At 43.8% G+C, this 17,612-nt stretch overlaps 2 protein-coding genes across 2 annotated transcripts; both read right to left on the bottom strand.

Annotated features, from left to right (window-relative positions):
- Window positions 1-13,781: 13,781 nt before the first annotated feature.
- On the bottom strand, window positions 13,782-14,973 carry LOC311288201 (histone H2B-like). Its single transcript, XM_084405481.1, has one exon. The coding sequence runs from the start codon at window positions 14,924-14,926 to the stop codon at window positions 14,552-14,554; it is 375 nt and encodes a 124-aa protein (XP_084261607.1). The 5' UTR covers window positions 14,927-14,973; the 3' UTR covers window positions 13,782-14,551.
- Window positions 14,974-15,507: 534 nt separating this feature from the next.
- Window positions 15,508-16,082, bottom strand: LOC311288208 (histone H4). The gene has a single exon (XM_084405488.1). It carries the CDS (start codon window positions 16,063-16,065, stop codon window positions 15,754-15,756), a length of 312 nt encoding a protein of 103 aa, XP_084261614.1. The 5' UTR covers window positions 16,066-16,082; the 3' UTR covers window positions 15,508-15,753.
- Between the last annotated feature and the right edge of the window lie 1,530 nt (window positions 16,083-17,612).

Here is a 17,612-nt window from a genome sequence, read left to right as displayed (position 1 = left end):
GCATGATAGTGAATCTCTAAGTTCAGTTGGAATTGTTTCACCGGGATTGCATGAAGGTAATTGGTACATCTTCAACCCTGTTTTATTTTTCACAATTGTCTCAAAATTGTGTCTCAAAATTGTTGTTGAAGAACTGTTGAATTCCTGTGTGTCCTTATTCCGGTGCGGAGATGGGAATCAGGAAGAACGGGATAAGTACAGTTCTTAGCAATGGCTAAATAAATACAAAAGAATAATGATAAAAGATTAGTGAAAGATGTGCCGAGTGAGAACAAAAGAAACATCCATGGCACAGACATTAGACAAAAATCACATAACCACGTTTCCACACCTAACAAGAAACGCTAGTGTTTGCTTGTTAGCACATGTTATTATTTGTAGCTTCATTCAAAAAATATCTTACTTCAAATTAATTCAATTAAATCATGGTTCCATGGACTATTGGAATTACAATGGACCCTGTTCATGTTTGAGTGAGTATTAAAGTTATAAAACGCCTCACTTTACGACTGTAACCTCGGTTCCCTGAAGTGGGAACCAGACGCTGTGTCGATTGACGCTAAGGGAACGATTGGCGTGATGACGACTTGAAGCACATGTGAACAATGGTGTGGCGTAACGTCAGAGGAGGGTGATGTCACGAACCATGAAATTATAAAGCTGCCCAAAACAAGCAGTGCTAGCTTCATAAAAATCGTCTCAGGTTACGTCGATGACACTTTGGGAACGCTCCTGCATGGTTACAATCTGAAGCACTTGTGTCAACTAGTCCAATGGCGAGAGTGGGCGTCACGGGCGGGTGACGTCACAACCAGGAAAGGATAAAGCACATCCGGAATAGAACCACGCATACCACATCCTACACGGATATCTACATATATAATAAGGCTTCTAAGCTGCCATACTCCTGTCCTGGTCTAAAAGCACCACGGAGGAAACGACCAAAGGTTTCCCCCCTTCAGGGAAATACCACCAAAAGGCACATGGTAGCCACTAAGGCCGCCACATACACCTTCAGTGTGGAAGGGGATAACCCTGCGGAAAAACGAACCCGCAGTAACTCCAGCACTCTACCAATCGGGCAGTAAACTGGGCCCCACTGTCCTATATCCGCAATATGAAGTGAAAACCCATCACTTAATACATACAGTTTCCTCGTGGAGGGAGCTCTGGAGTGAAGTATGGTCTCCACAACCTCAGTCGAGAGACCAAAGTCATTGAGTTGGGCCCCCTCAGAGGCCAAACCCACGGGATCCAAATCTCTGGGCTGGGGTGAAGGATCACCCCTTCCACTTGAGACCGAAGGTCCCTCCTGACTGGAATCTCCAAGGGAGAGCCATCGAGAAGAGACACCAGGTCCGAGAACCAGTCAGCTCAGCCAGTACGGTGCTACTAGTAGTAGAATTATTCCGTCCCGGCGGACCTTCTCCAGAACTCCTGAGAACAGACTAATCTGGGATAGACGTACAGACATAGCCTTAGCCATGTCAATACCACAATGTCCAGCCCAAAGGGAGCTGGGTGTGTGAGGGAGAACCAAACTGGACATTGTGTCGTATCCTGAGACGCGAAGAGATCCACTTGTGCCTGGCCATAAACCCCCCAAATGTGCTCCACCACCTCGGTGTGGAGCCTTCATTCCTCGGGCCTCAGCCCCTGCCTCAACAGGATGTCTGCTCCTACATTCTGATGCTGCGTAAATAAACTGCTTTCAGGGAGAGCAGCTTCCCTAGGGACCACAATAAAATCTGGTGCGCCAGTTTGCATAGTGGACGAGAACGCAGACCCCCTGCCGATTTATGTAAGAGACCACCGATGTGTTGTCTGTACGGACGAGCACATTATGGTCCCTCAGGTCTGGGAGGAAATGTCTCAACGCATTGAATACTGCCTCATCTCCAGGCAGTTTATGTGCCAAGAAAGATGATGACTCCTCCACAGGCCCTGGGCTGAGCGGCCTCCCATTACCGCTGAGGGAAGCATCTGTCGAAATAGCAACTCGATGGCAAAGAGCTCCCAACACCGGACCCTGGGATAGGAACCAGTATTTCCTACATATAAACAAGGCGCGGAGACACCACCGCGTGATCTTGATCGTACGAAGTGGGTTTCCCCTCAGGGAGAGCCCTCTGGTTCTGAGCCACCACTGCAGGGTCTCATGTACAGCAGGCCAAATGGTTGCACGTTGGAAGCTGCTGCCATCAGACCCAACAGTCTCTGGAACTGTTTGACAGTGAGTGACTGGCCTAGCTTTATACTTTTCACAGCCGAAAGGATTGACTCTATGCATGCTGGTGACAAGCGTGCCTGCATTGACATTGAGTCCCAAACCACGCCTAGAAAAGTGGTCCTCTGAAATGGAGAAAGCACACTCTTTTTGGCGTTTAGCCATAACCCCAACTCTTTCATGTGGGCGAGAACGACGTCTCGATGCCGAACCGCCAACTGATGCGACTAAGCTGGAATCATCCAGTCGTTGATGTAGTTCATGATGTGAATCCCCTGAAGGCGCATGGGCTCCAGAGCTGCATTTCGTGAAAGACCGTAGTGATAGTGCTAGGCCGAACGGAAGAACTCGATACTGTAATGCTTTGCCCCCGAAAGCGAACCTCAGGAACTTCCTGCGATGTGGAAGGATGGATATATGGAAGTATGCGTCCTTGAGATCTATCGTGACAAACCAGTCATCAGATCTGATCTGTGGCATGATTTGTCTCAGCGTTAACATTTAGAATTTTAGTTGCACGACTGACTCGTGCTATGAGATACCGGCTGTAAAACCCGGTTTCCCTGCTGGAGGGAGGTACATGTTCTATGGCCCCTTTCTCCAACAGGGTCTTCACTTCTTGTTCCATTACCAGATCCTGCTCGGGGCCGCAGTGGATAGGACCCCCATAAACCTGGAGACCCAAACTGTATTTGATAACCCTTTTTCAATGGTCTGCAGGACCCAACGAGAAACATTTGAACAGAAGCTTCCACACTGCCTAACATTCTACTAGTGGAACCAGCCTCTCGAGACTGGCTTCTGGATTCTGTTGTGCAATCAGCCCGACGCCCTGTAACGTTTCAAAATGACCCATTCTCAAAAAAATATCCACTGATTATTCCTGTTATTGTGCACCAAATACTGAAGTCTCTTTCATCGGTTGGTACTTCATTATTATCTATATTGTGTATATATGCTGTCTTACAAAGTGTTTTTTTAATTGACCTCCGGGGGCGCGGCTCCGCTTCTGACCCTGTGCTCACCGCGTGTGTTCTGTTTGCTCGTTTTTGTTTGTTTGTTGGAGATTTAAAATTAGTTTTTTTTTGTTTGTTTTTTTACATTTCTTGCTGTTTGAAGTGAATTAAGCTTGCTGGTTACGTTATCTCACCCCGTATCTTGTCATGAACTTCGCATCATTATGGATACTGGTCTGCTGCATGGCAATTGCACCTGGGAACCACTGCTGGACGGATCGACAAGAAGTTCTCACTACGCCCTGCTGGCGAGTCCTCATCTGTAAATCTAGAGGACTGTAGCGCAATCAGACGGCATGACAGATGGCCGGAATGGCTGAAGAAAGAGAATAAAAAACGGGGTTCAAGAGGAGGTGTGAGTCATCGACTCTGGAAACGCCGGAACAGATTTCCTCAACCCATCATTACCTTATCAAATGTGTGTTCGGTAAGCAACAAATTAGACAAACTTATGCTAAGAGCTGAACATGATTGCGAGTTTAGACAGAGCAATCTTGTCTGCCTTACAGAAACTTGGCTTAAAAACCCTGTGCTTAAGGGGCTATACAACAATTAGAGCGGACAGAGACGAGCATTGCTTATTTAAATCCATTGGTGGCGGTATGTGTGTGTTTGTTGATAACAGCTGGGCCACACAGTACAGATTTTAATTCATGTGATTTATCGGAATACCTGCCTACTCTCCAGCAGTATGTGGAATATTCCACTCGTCTAAACCGGACTATTGATCGCCGTTACGGAAATATTCCCAATGCTTATAAAGCAATATGCAGACAGATTTGACACTGACACTGATCACGCAGATTTGACACTGTGGAAGGTAAGACAGACTGTGATATGAGATATGTAAAAATCTCCCTGCAGAAACATCAATAGTTATTACTGAGGCCGATGTTATGGCAAGCCTTAGGCAAACTAAGGCCAAAAAACACCACTGGCCCTGATGGGTTAAAAGCCTGCCTTCTTAAAGACGGTGCTCCTCAATTAAAAGGATTTTTTGCAAAGTTGTTCCAATTACTTTTGGACACATGTATAGTGCCAAAACTATGGAAATACTCAGTAATTAGGCCTGTGGCAGGTGCGAGTACGCTAAATGACTTCCGGCCCATTGCAATAACTTCTATATTGTGTAAAACTATGGAGCGAGTTTTGGCTAATCATCTAACTTCGACTGTCGCCTCTGTTAGATTCACCTCAGTTTGCATATGTAACAGAGGCACAGATGATGCGTAATACAGCTACAAAACATCTCATGCATCCCAAAGCATATGTCAGGGTTTAATTAGTGGATTTTAGCTCGTCTTTTAATTCTATGAAGACACATATTCTCTAAACAAGACTGGTTGATCTTGATGTTAATACAGGTTTAGTCCGCTGGATTAGAAATGTTCTTTCTTGCCGTACACAGAGGGTCTGTGTTCGAGGGACTGTGTCTGATATGCTAACTTTAAGCGCAGGTTGCCCACAAGGCAGTGTCCTTTCCCCTGTGCTCTTTTCTCCTTTTACTAACGAGTTTACGATTAAAGAAGGACATTTTAGATGATGATATGGCCTTAGTGGGCCTATTGGACAAAACTAATTCTCTACATGATGTTGCCTTATCTGGCTCACATTAAGGCCCTTGAGAACTGGTGTCAACTAGAAATTAACGTGGCAAAGACAAAATAATTAATTAGCCTATATGTCCAAAAGTAGATGTGTTAATCCAGTCAATTTCACTTGTGGGTCAACAAATTGAAATTGTGGAGAATATTAAATATATTGGCTCAATTCTAGATTCACACGTGAGCTTTGGTGATAATTCAGACTACCTTTTTTTTTTCTTTTTTCTTTTTTTTTTTTAAATGTTCGCAACGTTTATTTCTTCTTATTACAACTCAGTGGGCTTGGAGTTAGTCAGCATATTTTAGAACTTGTGTACAAATCTATAGTAGAGAGTTTCCTAACTCTTCATCTCACAGCCTGGTATGATATGTCGGGGGACAATAAAGATATATTACTATTGCTATTACTAGCACAAAATCTATACTGTTGTTTACTGAAAAGTTTCTGAGTAAGCCATAAACTTTAACAGCATTAATTCAGTGCTATATTGTTTGAGTTCAGTGTCACACAGAGCATTACAAAGGAAACTTCAAATAAATAACTATTGTTTTTTTCCAGTGTTGGTGAAGAAAGAGAAAGTCTCTCCTCTCGCTCGGCCGTTCGTAATGCCAAGGTTATACAACGAAGTACAGTGTTATAAATGTATGTTAATTTTTTTAATTAAAATATATATATATATATATATATATATATATATATATATATATATAAAAAAACTTTTATAGATTTGCAATGTTAATAATCATGTAAACGCATCATCACAGTCCGTGAAAAACGTCTCAGGTTACGTATGTAACCCTGGTTCCCTGAGAGGGAACGAGACGCTGCGTCGAGACGCGGTGGGAACGCCCTGCGTGATTGCGTCGTGAAGCACGTGTATAATCAGTCCAATGGAAAGGCGGAACGTCATCAGTGACGTCACCGACCAGGAAGGTATAAATCACCCTTGAGATCAGACCGCGCTAGCTTCTGATAAGCCTAAAGCAAGTCGATCAGGGCAAGCAGGAAGTATGGCAAGGCGACGCAGCGTCTCGTTCCCTCTCAGGGAACCAGGGTTACATACGTAACCTGAGACGTTCCCTTTCAAGGGAACTCGAGCTGCGTCGAGACGCGGTGGGAACCCCATACCCACTATGCCATAATGACGATGTGCCTGTTCTGTATGAAGTACCATGCGCATACTAAGAAGCAAGCAACCTGACCCCAGGAGTGGAGAGGTCCAAGTCATAAAATCTCACAAATGTATGCGGAGAAGACCATCCTGCCGCATTACAAATATCAAAAAGGGAAACTCCCGAAATTAAAGCCGTAGAGGCAGCCATACTCCTCGTAGAATGGGCCCGAACAGTCAAAGGTGAAGGCTGTCCGGCCGCTTCATATGCAAGTGAGATAGCCTCAACTATCCACTTGCTCATTATCTGTTTGGATGCAGGGCAACCTTTCTTAGGTGCACCGAAGCAGACAAATAATTGTTCCGATTTACGCCACAGGGCAGCTCTGTGGACGTAAGCATCCAAAGCCCGAACGGGACAAAGCAGATTAAGGTTTTCCTGGTCTGGGGTATTAAATGGTGGAGGATAAAAGGCCTGCAGCACTATTGGGCCCCCAACATTAGTAGGGACCTTAGGGATGTAACCCGGTCTAGGGTGAAGAAATGCCTTCACCATACCAGGTGCAAATTCCAGACATGATGGAGCCACCGACAAGGCTTGTAAATCTCCAATTCTCTTGATAGAGGAAATAGCAAGAAGAAATAAAGTTTTTAGAGTGAGGAACTTTTCTGAAACCTCTTCAATGGGCTCGAAGGGAGCCAAAGCCAGACCCTCAAGTACAATGGCCAAATCCCATGCCGGTGCTCTAGAGTGCAAAGCAGGTCTCAACCTCAAAGTACCACGGAGAAAACGAATAATTAGAGGATCTCTCCCAACTGAAGTGCCCGCCAGAGGGGTGTGATACGCAGATATAGCTGCAACGTACACCTTTAAGGTGGAAGGAGATAATCCAGCAGAGAAACGGTCTTGTAGAAAATCGAGAACTGAACCAACAGGGCAGTTAACAGGATTCAAATTACGATCTCCACACCAGGTAGAAAATAATTTCCATTTCAAAGCATAAAGTTTCCTTGTGGAAGGAGCTCTGGATTGCAGGATGGTCTCAACGACCTCAGTCGAGAGACCGGATTCTATGAGCTGGGCCCCCTCAGAGGCCAAGCCCACAACTTCCACAACTCTGGGTGAGGGTGAAATATCGTGCCCCTTGCTTGGGACAGCAAGTCCCTCCTGACGGGAATCTCCATCGGAGAGCCGTCCAGAAGAGATACTAGGTCCGAGAACCAAACTCGTGTCGGCCAGTACGGGGCTATTAACAGTAGATTAGCCCCTTCCCGGCGAACCCTCTCCAGAACTCCCGGGAGCATCGATACGGGGGGAAAGCCGTACAGGGGTAGCCTCGGCCACACCTGCACCATTGCATCCAGTCCGAGAGGAGCTGGATGTGTGAGAGAGAACCAAAGCGGACAATGGGTCGAATCTACAGATGCGAAAAGGTCTCTGGGACACTGGATCGGCGAGGAAGAAACCTCTGGAATGCCGCCGCTTGTTTCTTAGATTCAGTAAATCTATCGACAACACAATTTATAGCATCGCCGAACAAACTCGAAGGCGAAAGTGGGGCATCCAGAAGAACAGATCTATCTTTATCCTTTATATCAGACAAATTCAACCATAAATGACGCTCCGTGGCCACCAGGGCTGCCATAGATTGGCCCACAGATTTTGCCGTCTCCTTGGTGGCCCGGAGAGATAGATCTGTTGCCCGACGCAATTCTCGAATTGCGTCAGCGCTAACTTCCTCACAATCATCCATGTCCCTCAGCAGGTCAGCCTGATATGCTTGTAAAATAGACATAGTGTGTAAGCACGCTGCTGCCTGACCTGCTGCCGCATAAGCTTTACCCACCATCATAGATGTAGCTTTTAATGGCTTGGTGGGTAACGTCGGGGCTTTCAGTGATGACGATGACTCGGGGGAGAGATGGCTCGCAAGCGTCTCTTCCGCCGGAGGCATCGTCAAATAACCATAGTGTGAAATATCTTTAATATTACTATAGTTCAGTGTTTGTGGATTATGCACTCTGAAAGAAGCTGGTTTAATCCACGATCTCGACACCTCAGTATGGAGATCGGGAAAAAACGGCAGTTCCCGACGAGGAGGTCGTGTTTTTGATGGCAAAAAACGTTCATCTAAAAGACTCTTTTTAGAAACAGTTTCAATCTCATCAGATGGCCATTCAATATTTAACTTGGCAACAGCACGAGTTAAAACCTCCATAAGCTCCTCATCCCCAGAAATACGAGCTGGCGAACACTCATCTTCAGTATTTAATTCAACACTGATGACATCCAGTTCCTCAGAACTGGATAGCCGCAACATTGGTGCCTCAACCTGGGAAGGAGAAGCCGCAGAGCGGGCTCCTTCCTGGGCAGAAGCACCGGATTCAGCAGGTAAGGGTTGAGAAAGGGCGGAGCCCGTCTCAAGCCCCGCTACTAAATCCATATGCGAACCCCAAGATGAAAGCCTCCGCTGTGCCTCGGCAGCAGCGGGACCCGCACCTCGGGGAACGCGAACCGAACCGTCCTCCTCAAAGAACGCCCGGCGAGAGCGGAGCGTCCGCAAGCGATCTTTGTTCCAAGATGGCGCCGCGGATGGCTGCCTCGGTGTTGAGCTCTCCAGTTGTTACACTGTTTTTGTTAGTTTGTCCTGTTTTATGTTTGTCATTCGCTATCAGTTATACCAGGGACGAACTGCTGAACATTCGGCAGTGCACACCAACTGATCACCAACCAGTTTTTGATTCTTCTGGCGTTTTGCGGAACATTGTCGTCGGTTGTGCCGCTGCACTGTGGAAACAGTATAAGACGCGCAGGCGTGGGAAGCGAGCCGGCACACTCGTTAAGCTCAGGCAGCGCGGATTCAGAACGGCGCTGCCTAGCATCCATCTGGCGAATGTCCGCTCTCTCCCTAACAAAATGGACGAACTACTTCTGCTCTCACGCAAAAACAAGGACTTTACCAACTCTGCTGCTCTGTGTTTCACGGAAACCTGGCTGAACGAAGCCATTCCGGACAGCGCGTTACATCTACCGGACTTTCAGCTGTTCAGAGCGGATCGCGATATGGAGTCAACGGGGAAAACGCGCGGTGGTGGGACATGCTTTTACATCAACAGAAGGTGGTGTACTGATGTAACTGTGTTAAGGAAGATGTGCTGTCCTGATGTGGAAGTGCTTTTCATTAACTGTAAGCCGTTCTACTCGCCGCGGGAGTTTTCCTCGCTCGTTCTCATCAGTGTTTACATTCCACCGCAAGCACACGTGAGTACGGCGCTGCAACAGCTGGCTGATCTGATCACAGAAACAGAACAACAACACCCGGACTCTGTTCTTATCATTCTCGGAGACTTTAATCAGGCAAAACTCACACGTGAACTGCCTAAATTCAAACAGCACATTACATGCCCCACCAGAGACAATAATATTTTGGACCATTGCTACACCACAACAAAGGATGCATATCGCTCCGTCGCCAGAGCAGCTCTAGGACTTTCCGATCACTGCCTGGTTCATCTTCTACCAACTTACAGGCAAAAACTTAAAACTGCTAAGCCAGTAATAAGGACTGTAAAGAGATGGACCAACGACACAGAGCAGGTCTTACAAGCCTGTTTTGAATGCACTGACTGGAGTGTTTTTGAAGCTGCTGCCAGCGATCTGGACGAGCTCACAGAGACTGTAACATCATACATCAGTTTCTGTGAGGATTTATGCATCCCTACCAGGACTTACTTATCATTCAACAATGATAAACCATGGTTCACACCAAAACTCAGACAGCTTCGTCAGGTCAAAGAAGATGCCTACAGGAGTGGGGATAGGATCTTGTATAATCAGGCCAGGAACACATTGACAAAGGAGATTGAAGTGGCTAAGAAGAGCTATGCCAAAAAGCTGGAAAACCAGTTTTCCTCCAACGACCCTGCATCAGTGTGGAAAGGCCTGAAAGACATTACCAACTACAAGACACCATCCCCCAGCATCGACAGCAATAAGCATCTTGCGAACGAGCTGAATGTCTTTTACTGTAGATTTGAGACCCCCGATCAGACACCCCATACCCGCCCTGACCATCTCTCTACACAGCCATCAACACCTCCAGCCACCCCCCTCCCCTCCCCCCCTGCACTTCAGATCAGTGAGGATAATGTGCGTCAGATCTTCAGGAAACAGAAGAGAAGGAAAGCACCAGGCCCAGACGGTGTTTCACCAGCCTGTCTGAAAACCTGCGCTGACCAGCTGGCCTCTATCTTCTCACTGATCTTCAACAGATCACTGGAGCAGTGCAAAGTCCCTTTCTGCTTTAAACGCTCCACCATCATCCCAATCCCGAAGAAACCAAAGATCACAGGACTCAATGACTACAGACCTGTTGCCTTAACATCTGTGGCCATGAAGTCATTCGAAAGACTGGTGTTAGCATATCTGAAGGACATCACTGGACCCTTGCTGGACCCCCTGCAGTTTGCCTACAGAGCAAACCGGTCTGTGGATGATGTGGTCAATATGGGACTGCATTACACCCTACAACATCTGGACAAACCAGGGACCTATGCAAGGATTCTGTTCGTGGACTTTAGTTCTGCCTTCAACACCATCGTCCCATCACTGCTCCAGACCAAACTGACCCAGCTCTCTGTCCCTAGCTCCATCTGTCAATGGATCACCAGCTTTCTGACAGACAGACAACAGCTAGTCAGAATGGGCAAAATCACGTCCGACAGCCGCACCATCAGCACCGGTGCTCCACAGGGATGTGTTCTCTCACCACTGCTCTTCTCCCTGTACACAAATGACTGCACCTCTAAAGACACCTCTGTCAAGCTCCTGAAGTTTGCGGACGACACTACTGTTATCGGACTCATCCGGAACGGTGACGAGTCTGCGTACAGACAGGAGGTGGAGCAGCTGGCTCTTTGGTGCAGTTATAACAACCTGGAGCTGAACACGCTCAAAACAGTGGAGATGATCGTGGACTTCAGGAGAAACCCCCCTGCACTCCCTTCACTCACCATCATGGACAGCACTGTGACTGCAGTAGAGTCATTCAGGTTCCTGGGCACCACCATCTCTCAGGATCTGAAGTGGGACACTCACATAGACTCTATTGTGAAGAAAGCCCAACAGAGACTGTACTTCCTGCGTCAGCTGAGGAAATTCAACCTGCCACAGGAGCTGCTCGTACAGTTCTACTCAGCTGTCATCCAGTCCATCCTCTGCACTTCCATCACCGTCTGGTTCGGCTCTGCTACCAAAACCGACCTCCGTAGACTACAGCGGATAGTTCGGACTGCTGAGCGAATCACTGGCACTACCCTTCCCACACTCAAAGTACTGCACTCATCCAGAGTGAGTAAAAGGGCTCGCAAAATCACTCTGGACCCGTCACACCCAGCACACTTTCTGTTTGAACTGTTACCGTCTGGTCGACGCTACAGAGCACCGAGCACAAAAACAACCAGACACAGGAAAAGTTTCTTTCCCCAGGCCATCTACCTCATGAACACTTAAATGTTCCGCTACTGTGGAACAAACATGTGCAATACTTCCCTCAGACATTTCATTATAGCACCTTATAACTTTATATATATATTCATAATTTATAATCTTTTTATTTTTATTTTTTCTATTTTTTATTTATACCTATGTTACTTGTCTTGTCACTTTATATTGTATGTGTACTGGAAGCTACTGTCACCAAGACAAATTCCTCGTATGCGCAAGCATACTTGGCAATAAAGCTCTTTCTGATTCTGATTCTGATTCTGATTCTGACAGCTTTACGCAATGCTCACAGTCAGCTCCCTCGAGAACTGACTGGGCATGCTCCACTCCCAAACAAAAAACACAAAGCAGATGTGTGTCCCCACCCGTGATGAAACGAGGGCAGGGAACAACACAACGCTTGTATTCTTGCTTATTCGCCATTTCATATATATATATTGAGCTGACAGACAACAATAAATATGACAGGGACAGATATACAGAGAGCGCTTGCTGAAGGCACAGAAGCTAGCGCGGTCTGATCTCAAGGGTGATTTATACCTTCCTGGTCGGTGACGTCACTGATGACGTTCCGCCTTTCCATTGGACTGATTATACACGTGCTTCACGACGCAATCACGCAGGGCGTTCCCACCGCGTCTCGACGCAGCTCGAGTTCCCTTGAAAGGGAACAATGTATTTGCACAGTTAAATAATAAATATCTGTGAAATGTGTGTATTGTCTCACCGATCTGCAGCGCTGTTCTTCAGTGTCCAACAGAGACAAGGAAACACAAGCTCTTATAGAGTGAAATATCACACCCATGTGTGTCATGAACCTGTTACACCTGAAGGGTTTAATATTTTGAGAAATGAATGACTCACTAACAAAGAAAAAGTTATTTAAATGAAACATGATGAAAAGCATAGATATAGAAAAGGGAAGGTTTTTCCCTGAAACAATATTCATTAATTTAATTTCTCTGAAAATGAAAGTTATGCCACTAAAACACCTGTGAGAGATTAATGCACAATATTCTGATGATTGGATTATAATTCAGACAGTCCTCAGTAAAGCAGCAGATATTGAACAAAAACTTTTAAATGAATTAATATCACACCTGATGCAGTGCAGATGCTGTTCTGTAGATTCATATTTCCATTAGTTTTCAGTTCAACAATGTTAGAGCATCAACTTTAATTAAAACTCTATTAAACAGGACAGAAGCAGTTGATGATCTGGATTAGTCTATGTTTATATTTATGCATTTAAATAAGTATTTGCACTCAAAGATTATTAAAATCTGTTAATAACCTTGTTTTTTTTCTTCTGTAAAACGAAATAACCACTCCTGATTATTAGAAGTTAAACTCTCAGAGAATCTCAGGAATCTGACACTCTCATTCTGGTTTAGACGAACAATCTGCCTTTTTTTGATTTACTTTCGTTTCTCTGGAAATGAAAGTTCTGTCTCAGCAAACGTGAGAAAGCGTTTGTTACAAAAGATGCATTCGATACACGTTCAGTTTCAGATTCTTGGAACTTCAGTCTGTGTTTCATTGTTTCTGTGTTTGCCTTTGGTTGTCATGGTTGGACATTTGAATAGTGTAAATATAATATTAGGCCTAATTATAATTAACACAGAATAATAATCAACATTAATATTCTGGGAAGACAATTAGGCTATTGTATCTGATGGGGGTCGTGAGGGACCAGATAATGGTAGAACTATTTTAAAATATCTTAAATATAGATATTTAATATAGAAATATAATATAGATCTAATAAGATTATATTAGGAAATAAAAATCAGTGGCTTCAGTAAATGAGTTGACAGATATCTGGGTAACAGTTATTTGTTAACATTATACATTCATTAAACTAACAATGAAAACCAACTATAATCTTAGTAAATGTTAATGTCAATATTTACTCGCCATGTTTACGATCCAAAGTTGTATCTGTAACATTAATGCACTGAGAACTATGAATACGAACACTTTTATTAACTAACATTAACAATGGTTAATAAATACTGCAAAAAAAAAATAATAAATGCACATTGTTCGTTTATGTTAGTAAATGCATTACAGGTTAACAAATGAGACCTTATTGTAAGGTGTAACAAATATAAAATAACTCAAATACAACTTAAAATAGTTTAGAAACTGTAGTTTGTAGCAGAAAGCAACTTTTACCAGTTTATTTCAGGCTAATTCAGAGATCTATGTTTTCAAGCGGATGGATATTTTGTTTGGGTAAACAGACATCAACATCTAAATGTGGAAGAAGAAAAAAATCCTACAGTAAAATACAAATATAAAAACAAAAACTATAAAAATCTGATCTCAGTTTATTGAAGTGACAGTTTTTCCTACACACACGTTTTCATGTTTCTGTCTTTTGTAATTCATTCCTATCTCATCTTTTTTGCCTCTTTAAAACATGAGTTTTAGTTCTTTAATCAACAAATGCCAACATTGTTCTCTTTGATACACATTTATTTATTGTGCATTTGATTCTGTGGAACATCATTTTAATATGTTACTGTTGTTCTTAAACATGTGCTATAGTTCTCATTAAGATTTTAAGCAGTTGTAAATTTAAACAAGGTCTGCAGTTTAGGTTTCTTGCACACACCTTCACACAGTTAGTGATTCAAAAAAATATATGTATTAAGCATTTGTTTACATCTTGTAGCTGATTAAAACATTTTGCAGAATGACCCAATTCACTGTCACCCTTAAAAGTGCCTTTATATGTGAGACTATGATGGTCTTTTCCAAATGTAACAAAAGAATGGATAGAATTACACATCATTATTTATTCAATAACATAACCAAACAAGAATTAAACTGTAAATGTTTAACACAGTGGTTGTTTTCAAAAAACCAACAGGTCACTGAATAAAAAAAAATATATAGCTTTGGACACATGAAACTGCTACAATAAAACTGTAAAAAAAAAAAAAAAAAAAAGTTTATGAATCAAAACCAATCTTAGATTTAAGATGATATTTGCAAAAGATTCTTTAAACATCATAAGCTCTTTACAGAAGTAGTTGTGTGGCTCTTAAAAGAGCCTTTGTGTGCTCGCCTCCTCGCCTCTACTTGGAGCTGGTGTACTTGGTGACGGCCTTGGTGCCCTCAGACACGGCGTGTTTGGCCAGCTCTCCGGGCAGCAGCAGACGCACGGCGGTCTGGATCTCTCTCGACGTGATGGTGGAGCGCTTGTTGTAGTGAGCGAGACGAGACGCCTCACCGGCGATGCGCTCGAAGATGTCGTTGACGAAAGAGTTCATGATGCCCATCGCCTTGGAGGAGATGCCGGTGTCAGGGTGAACCTGCTTCAGCACTTTGTAGACGTAGATGGCGTAACTCTCCTTCCTGGACTTTCTGCGCTTCTTTCCTCCCTTTGCGGCGCTCTTGGTGACGGCCTTCTTGGAGCCCTTCTTAGGCGCGGACTTGGCTGGTTCAGGCATGATGAGGAATGATCTCAGAGCTGACGAATCAGTGTGAACTCAGGAGCGACTCTGAGGCTTTTATCCGCTGCACTATGCTAATTTACAAGGAGACACGGGACCTTCTGATTGCCTGTTTTCATTGGCCAAAGCCATAAACTCGTGTTTCACTGGACAACACAAAGCATCACGAGCGGATCGAGGGCCAATCACAGGCGGTAAAATGATAACCCCGCCTACCGTCCCATGTTTGAACCAGAGCCGTTAATTAAAATGTTTTTCAACGGCTCTGGTTTGAACGACACAGTTGCTGTTTCATTTCCTGCTCTCTTTATTTACTGATTTTAGTAATATTTTGATAAAATAAGTGGTTCTAGACACATATTGTCGTTTAATTAAAACCCCAAATAATCACATTTGAAGGAGTTTTAAAGAAAAGAGACTAATAACGGTCATACTCCCTTTAAAAACAGCTTTTCCTCAGAACTTCATTGATTCATGAAACTGTTAAACTATTTAAACTACAGGAGTAGGAAATAAAAGCCTATTTCAGTGAGAGAGAAAAAACATTACATAACTTAATTTGGTACAATATCTGACTTATTCTGTAAAACATATTTAGCATGTAAATGGATAAATGTGTAATTCACTATGCTAATAATCTCAATATACATTGTCAAACTTTATACAATAACTCATTAATAGTCAGTTATAGGTACAGAAAACATGATTTTTTTTTTTTTTTTTACTTTGTGATTGATATTGCTAAATCATGGACTCTTTAAGTGCGGGAGTGTGTGGCTCTTAAAAGAGCCGTTGGGTCCGTCGGTTTCTCCTGTTTCAGGCGTTTATCCCCCGAAGCCGTACAAGGTGCGTCCCTGTCGCTTCAGCGCGTACACAACATCCATGGCGGTGACGGTCTTCCTCTTGGCGTGCTCGGTGTAGGTGACGGCATCTCGGATCACGTTCTCTAGGAACACCTTCAACACACCGCGGGTCTCCTCATAGATCAGCCCGGAGATGCGCTTGACGCCGCCGCGGCGAGCCAGACGCCGAATGGCGGGTTTGGTGATTCCCTGGATGTTATCGCGAAGAACTTTACGATGACGCTTTGCGCCACCTTTTCCGAGCCCTTTCCCGCCTTTGCCTCTTCCAGACATTATGTTTCGTAAAACCGTTAAACAGATCAAGCGATAATGAAAAATGGGTGATCAGTGTTGTTGAAGGGAGGCCGTTTATACTTGCTTACAGGACCTGACAGAAACCAGCGACGCGTCACATGCGCGCGCGCCCCTCCCCCAAAATATAGAGCTCGAAACATTTAACCGCCACCCCGATCACGAGTCTTTCCTTTGCTTTATATTAAATATTTATTCATTTTCAGATAATATGATTTACAGTAGTACTGGCCTAAGGCCTTCAATAGCCGTACAGCAAACCCAACTAATCTGGTGCTTATTACACGTCAAACTAAGATTTATGGGGGGGCAAAAAGTAAGACTGTTAAGTTAGCACTTTTAAACATTCACTCACTTAAAAATAAATCACTTCTAGTCAACGACTTAATAACCACAATCAACCTGGATTTTATGCTTCTAAATGAAACCTGGCTAGAAGACAGCTGCAGTGCAACAGTCCTCAATGAAGCAGCCCCTCCTAACTTTACTTTTATGAGTGTCTGCAGAGCTGTTAAGAGAGGTGGGGGTCTAGCTGCTCTTTTTAAAGATATCTATCAATGTAAGCAAATATCATTTGGGAATTACACTTCTTTCGAATATCTGGGTATTGTGTTAAAAGGTGCTCCACGGATTTTACTTATCATTATTTACAGGCCTCCAAAATACTCTCCAGCCTTTGCTGAGGACTTTACTGAACTGTTATCAACAATTACCTCAGAGTTTGACTGTTTTGCCATTGCTGGAGATTTTAACATCCACATAGATAGTGCAGAAAACAATATGGCAAAAGAAATCAAAACTGTTTTAAAAACTTTTGATCTGACTCAGCATGTACATGGACCAACACACAATCGCGGTCACACTCTAGATTTACTTATCAGTAAGGGTCTAAACATTTCACCGATTGTTATTAAGGATGTAGCACTGTCTGATCATTTCTGTATTTTCTTTGATATATTGATCTGTCCTGCCACTGAAGCTAGATCTGTGTCTGTCAAGAAGAGATGCTTAAATGAGAACACTAGTGTACTATTTATGAAGGCTATATCCTTAACACCAAGCATATCTGCGGACTCTGTTGATTTTCTCCTTCATTCTTTTAACTCAAAAGTTAAAAGTGTAATTGATGATATTGCTCCTGTACAAATCAGGGAGAAGAGTGGCAGACAAAAAGCACCTTGGAGAAACTCAACAGCAGTGCAAAATATGAAAAGACAATGCAGAAAAGCAGAGCGCATGTGGCGGAAGACAAAACTTGTAGTCCATTATAACATCTACAAAGACCTGAACTGCTGAAAACTGCAGTTGTCAAGCCCCTCCTGAAAAAGAGCAATCTGGATAAGACCATATTAAGCAACTATAGGCCGATTTCAAATCTTCCTTTCATAGGCAAGATCATTGAAAAAGTTGTCTTCAATCAGCTGAACAAATTCTTGAGCTTGAATGGATACTTTGACAATTTTCAATCTGGTTTCCGACCGCACCACAGCACAGAGACAGCGCTCATAAAGATAATAAACGATATTCGC

This window comes from Rutilus rutilus (genome assembly GCF_951802725.1).
Source record: "Rutilus rutilus genome assembly, chromosome: 3".
Classification (NCBI taxonomy): Eukaryota; Metazoa; Chordata; class Actinopteri; order Cypriniformes; family Leuciscidae; genus Rutilus; species Rutilus rutilus.
Note: the sequence above shows the minus strand (reverse complement) of the source record. Positions and strands in the feature narration are given on the sequence as shown.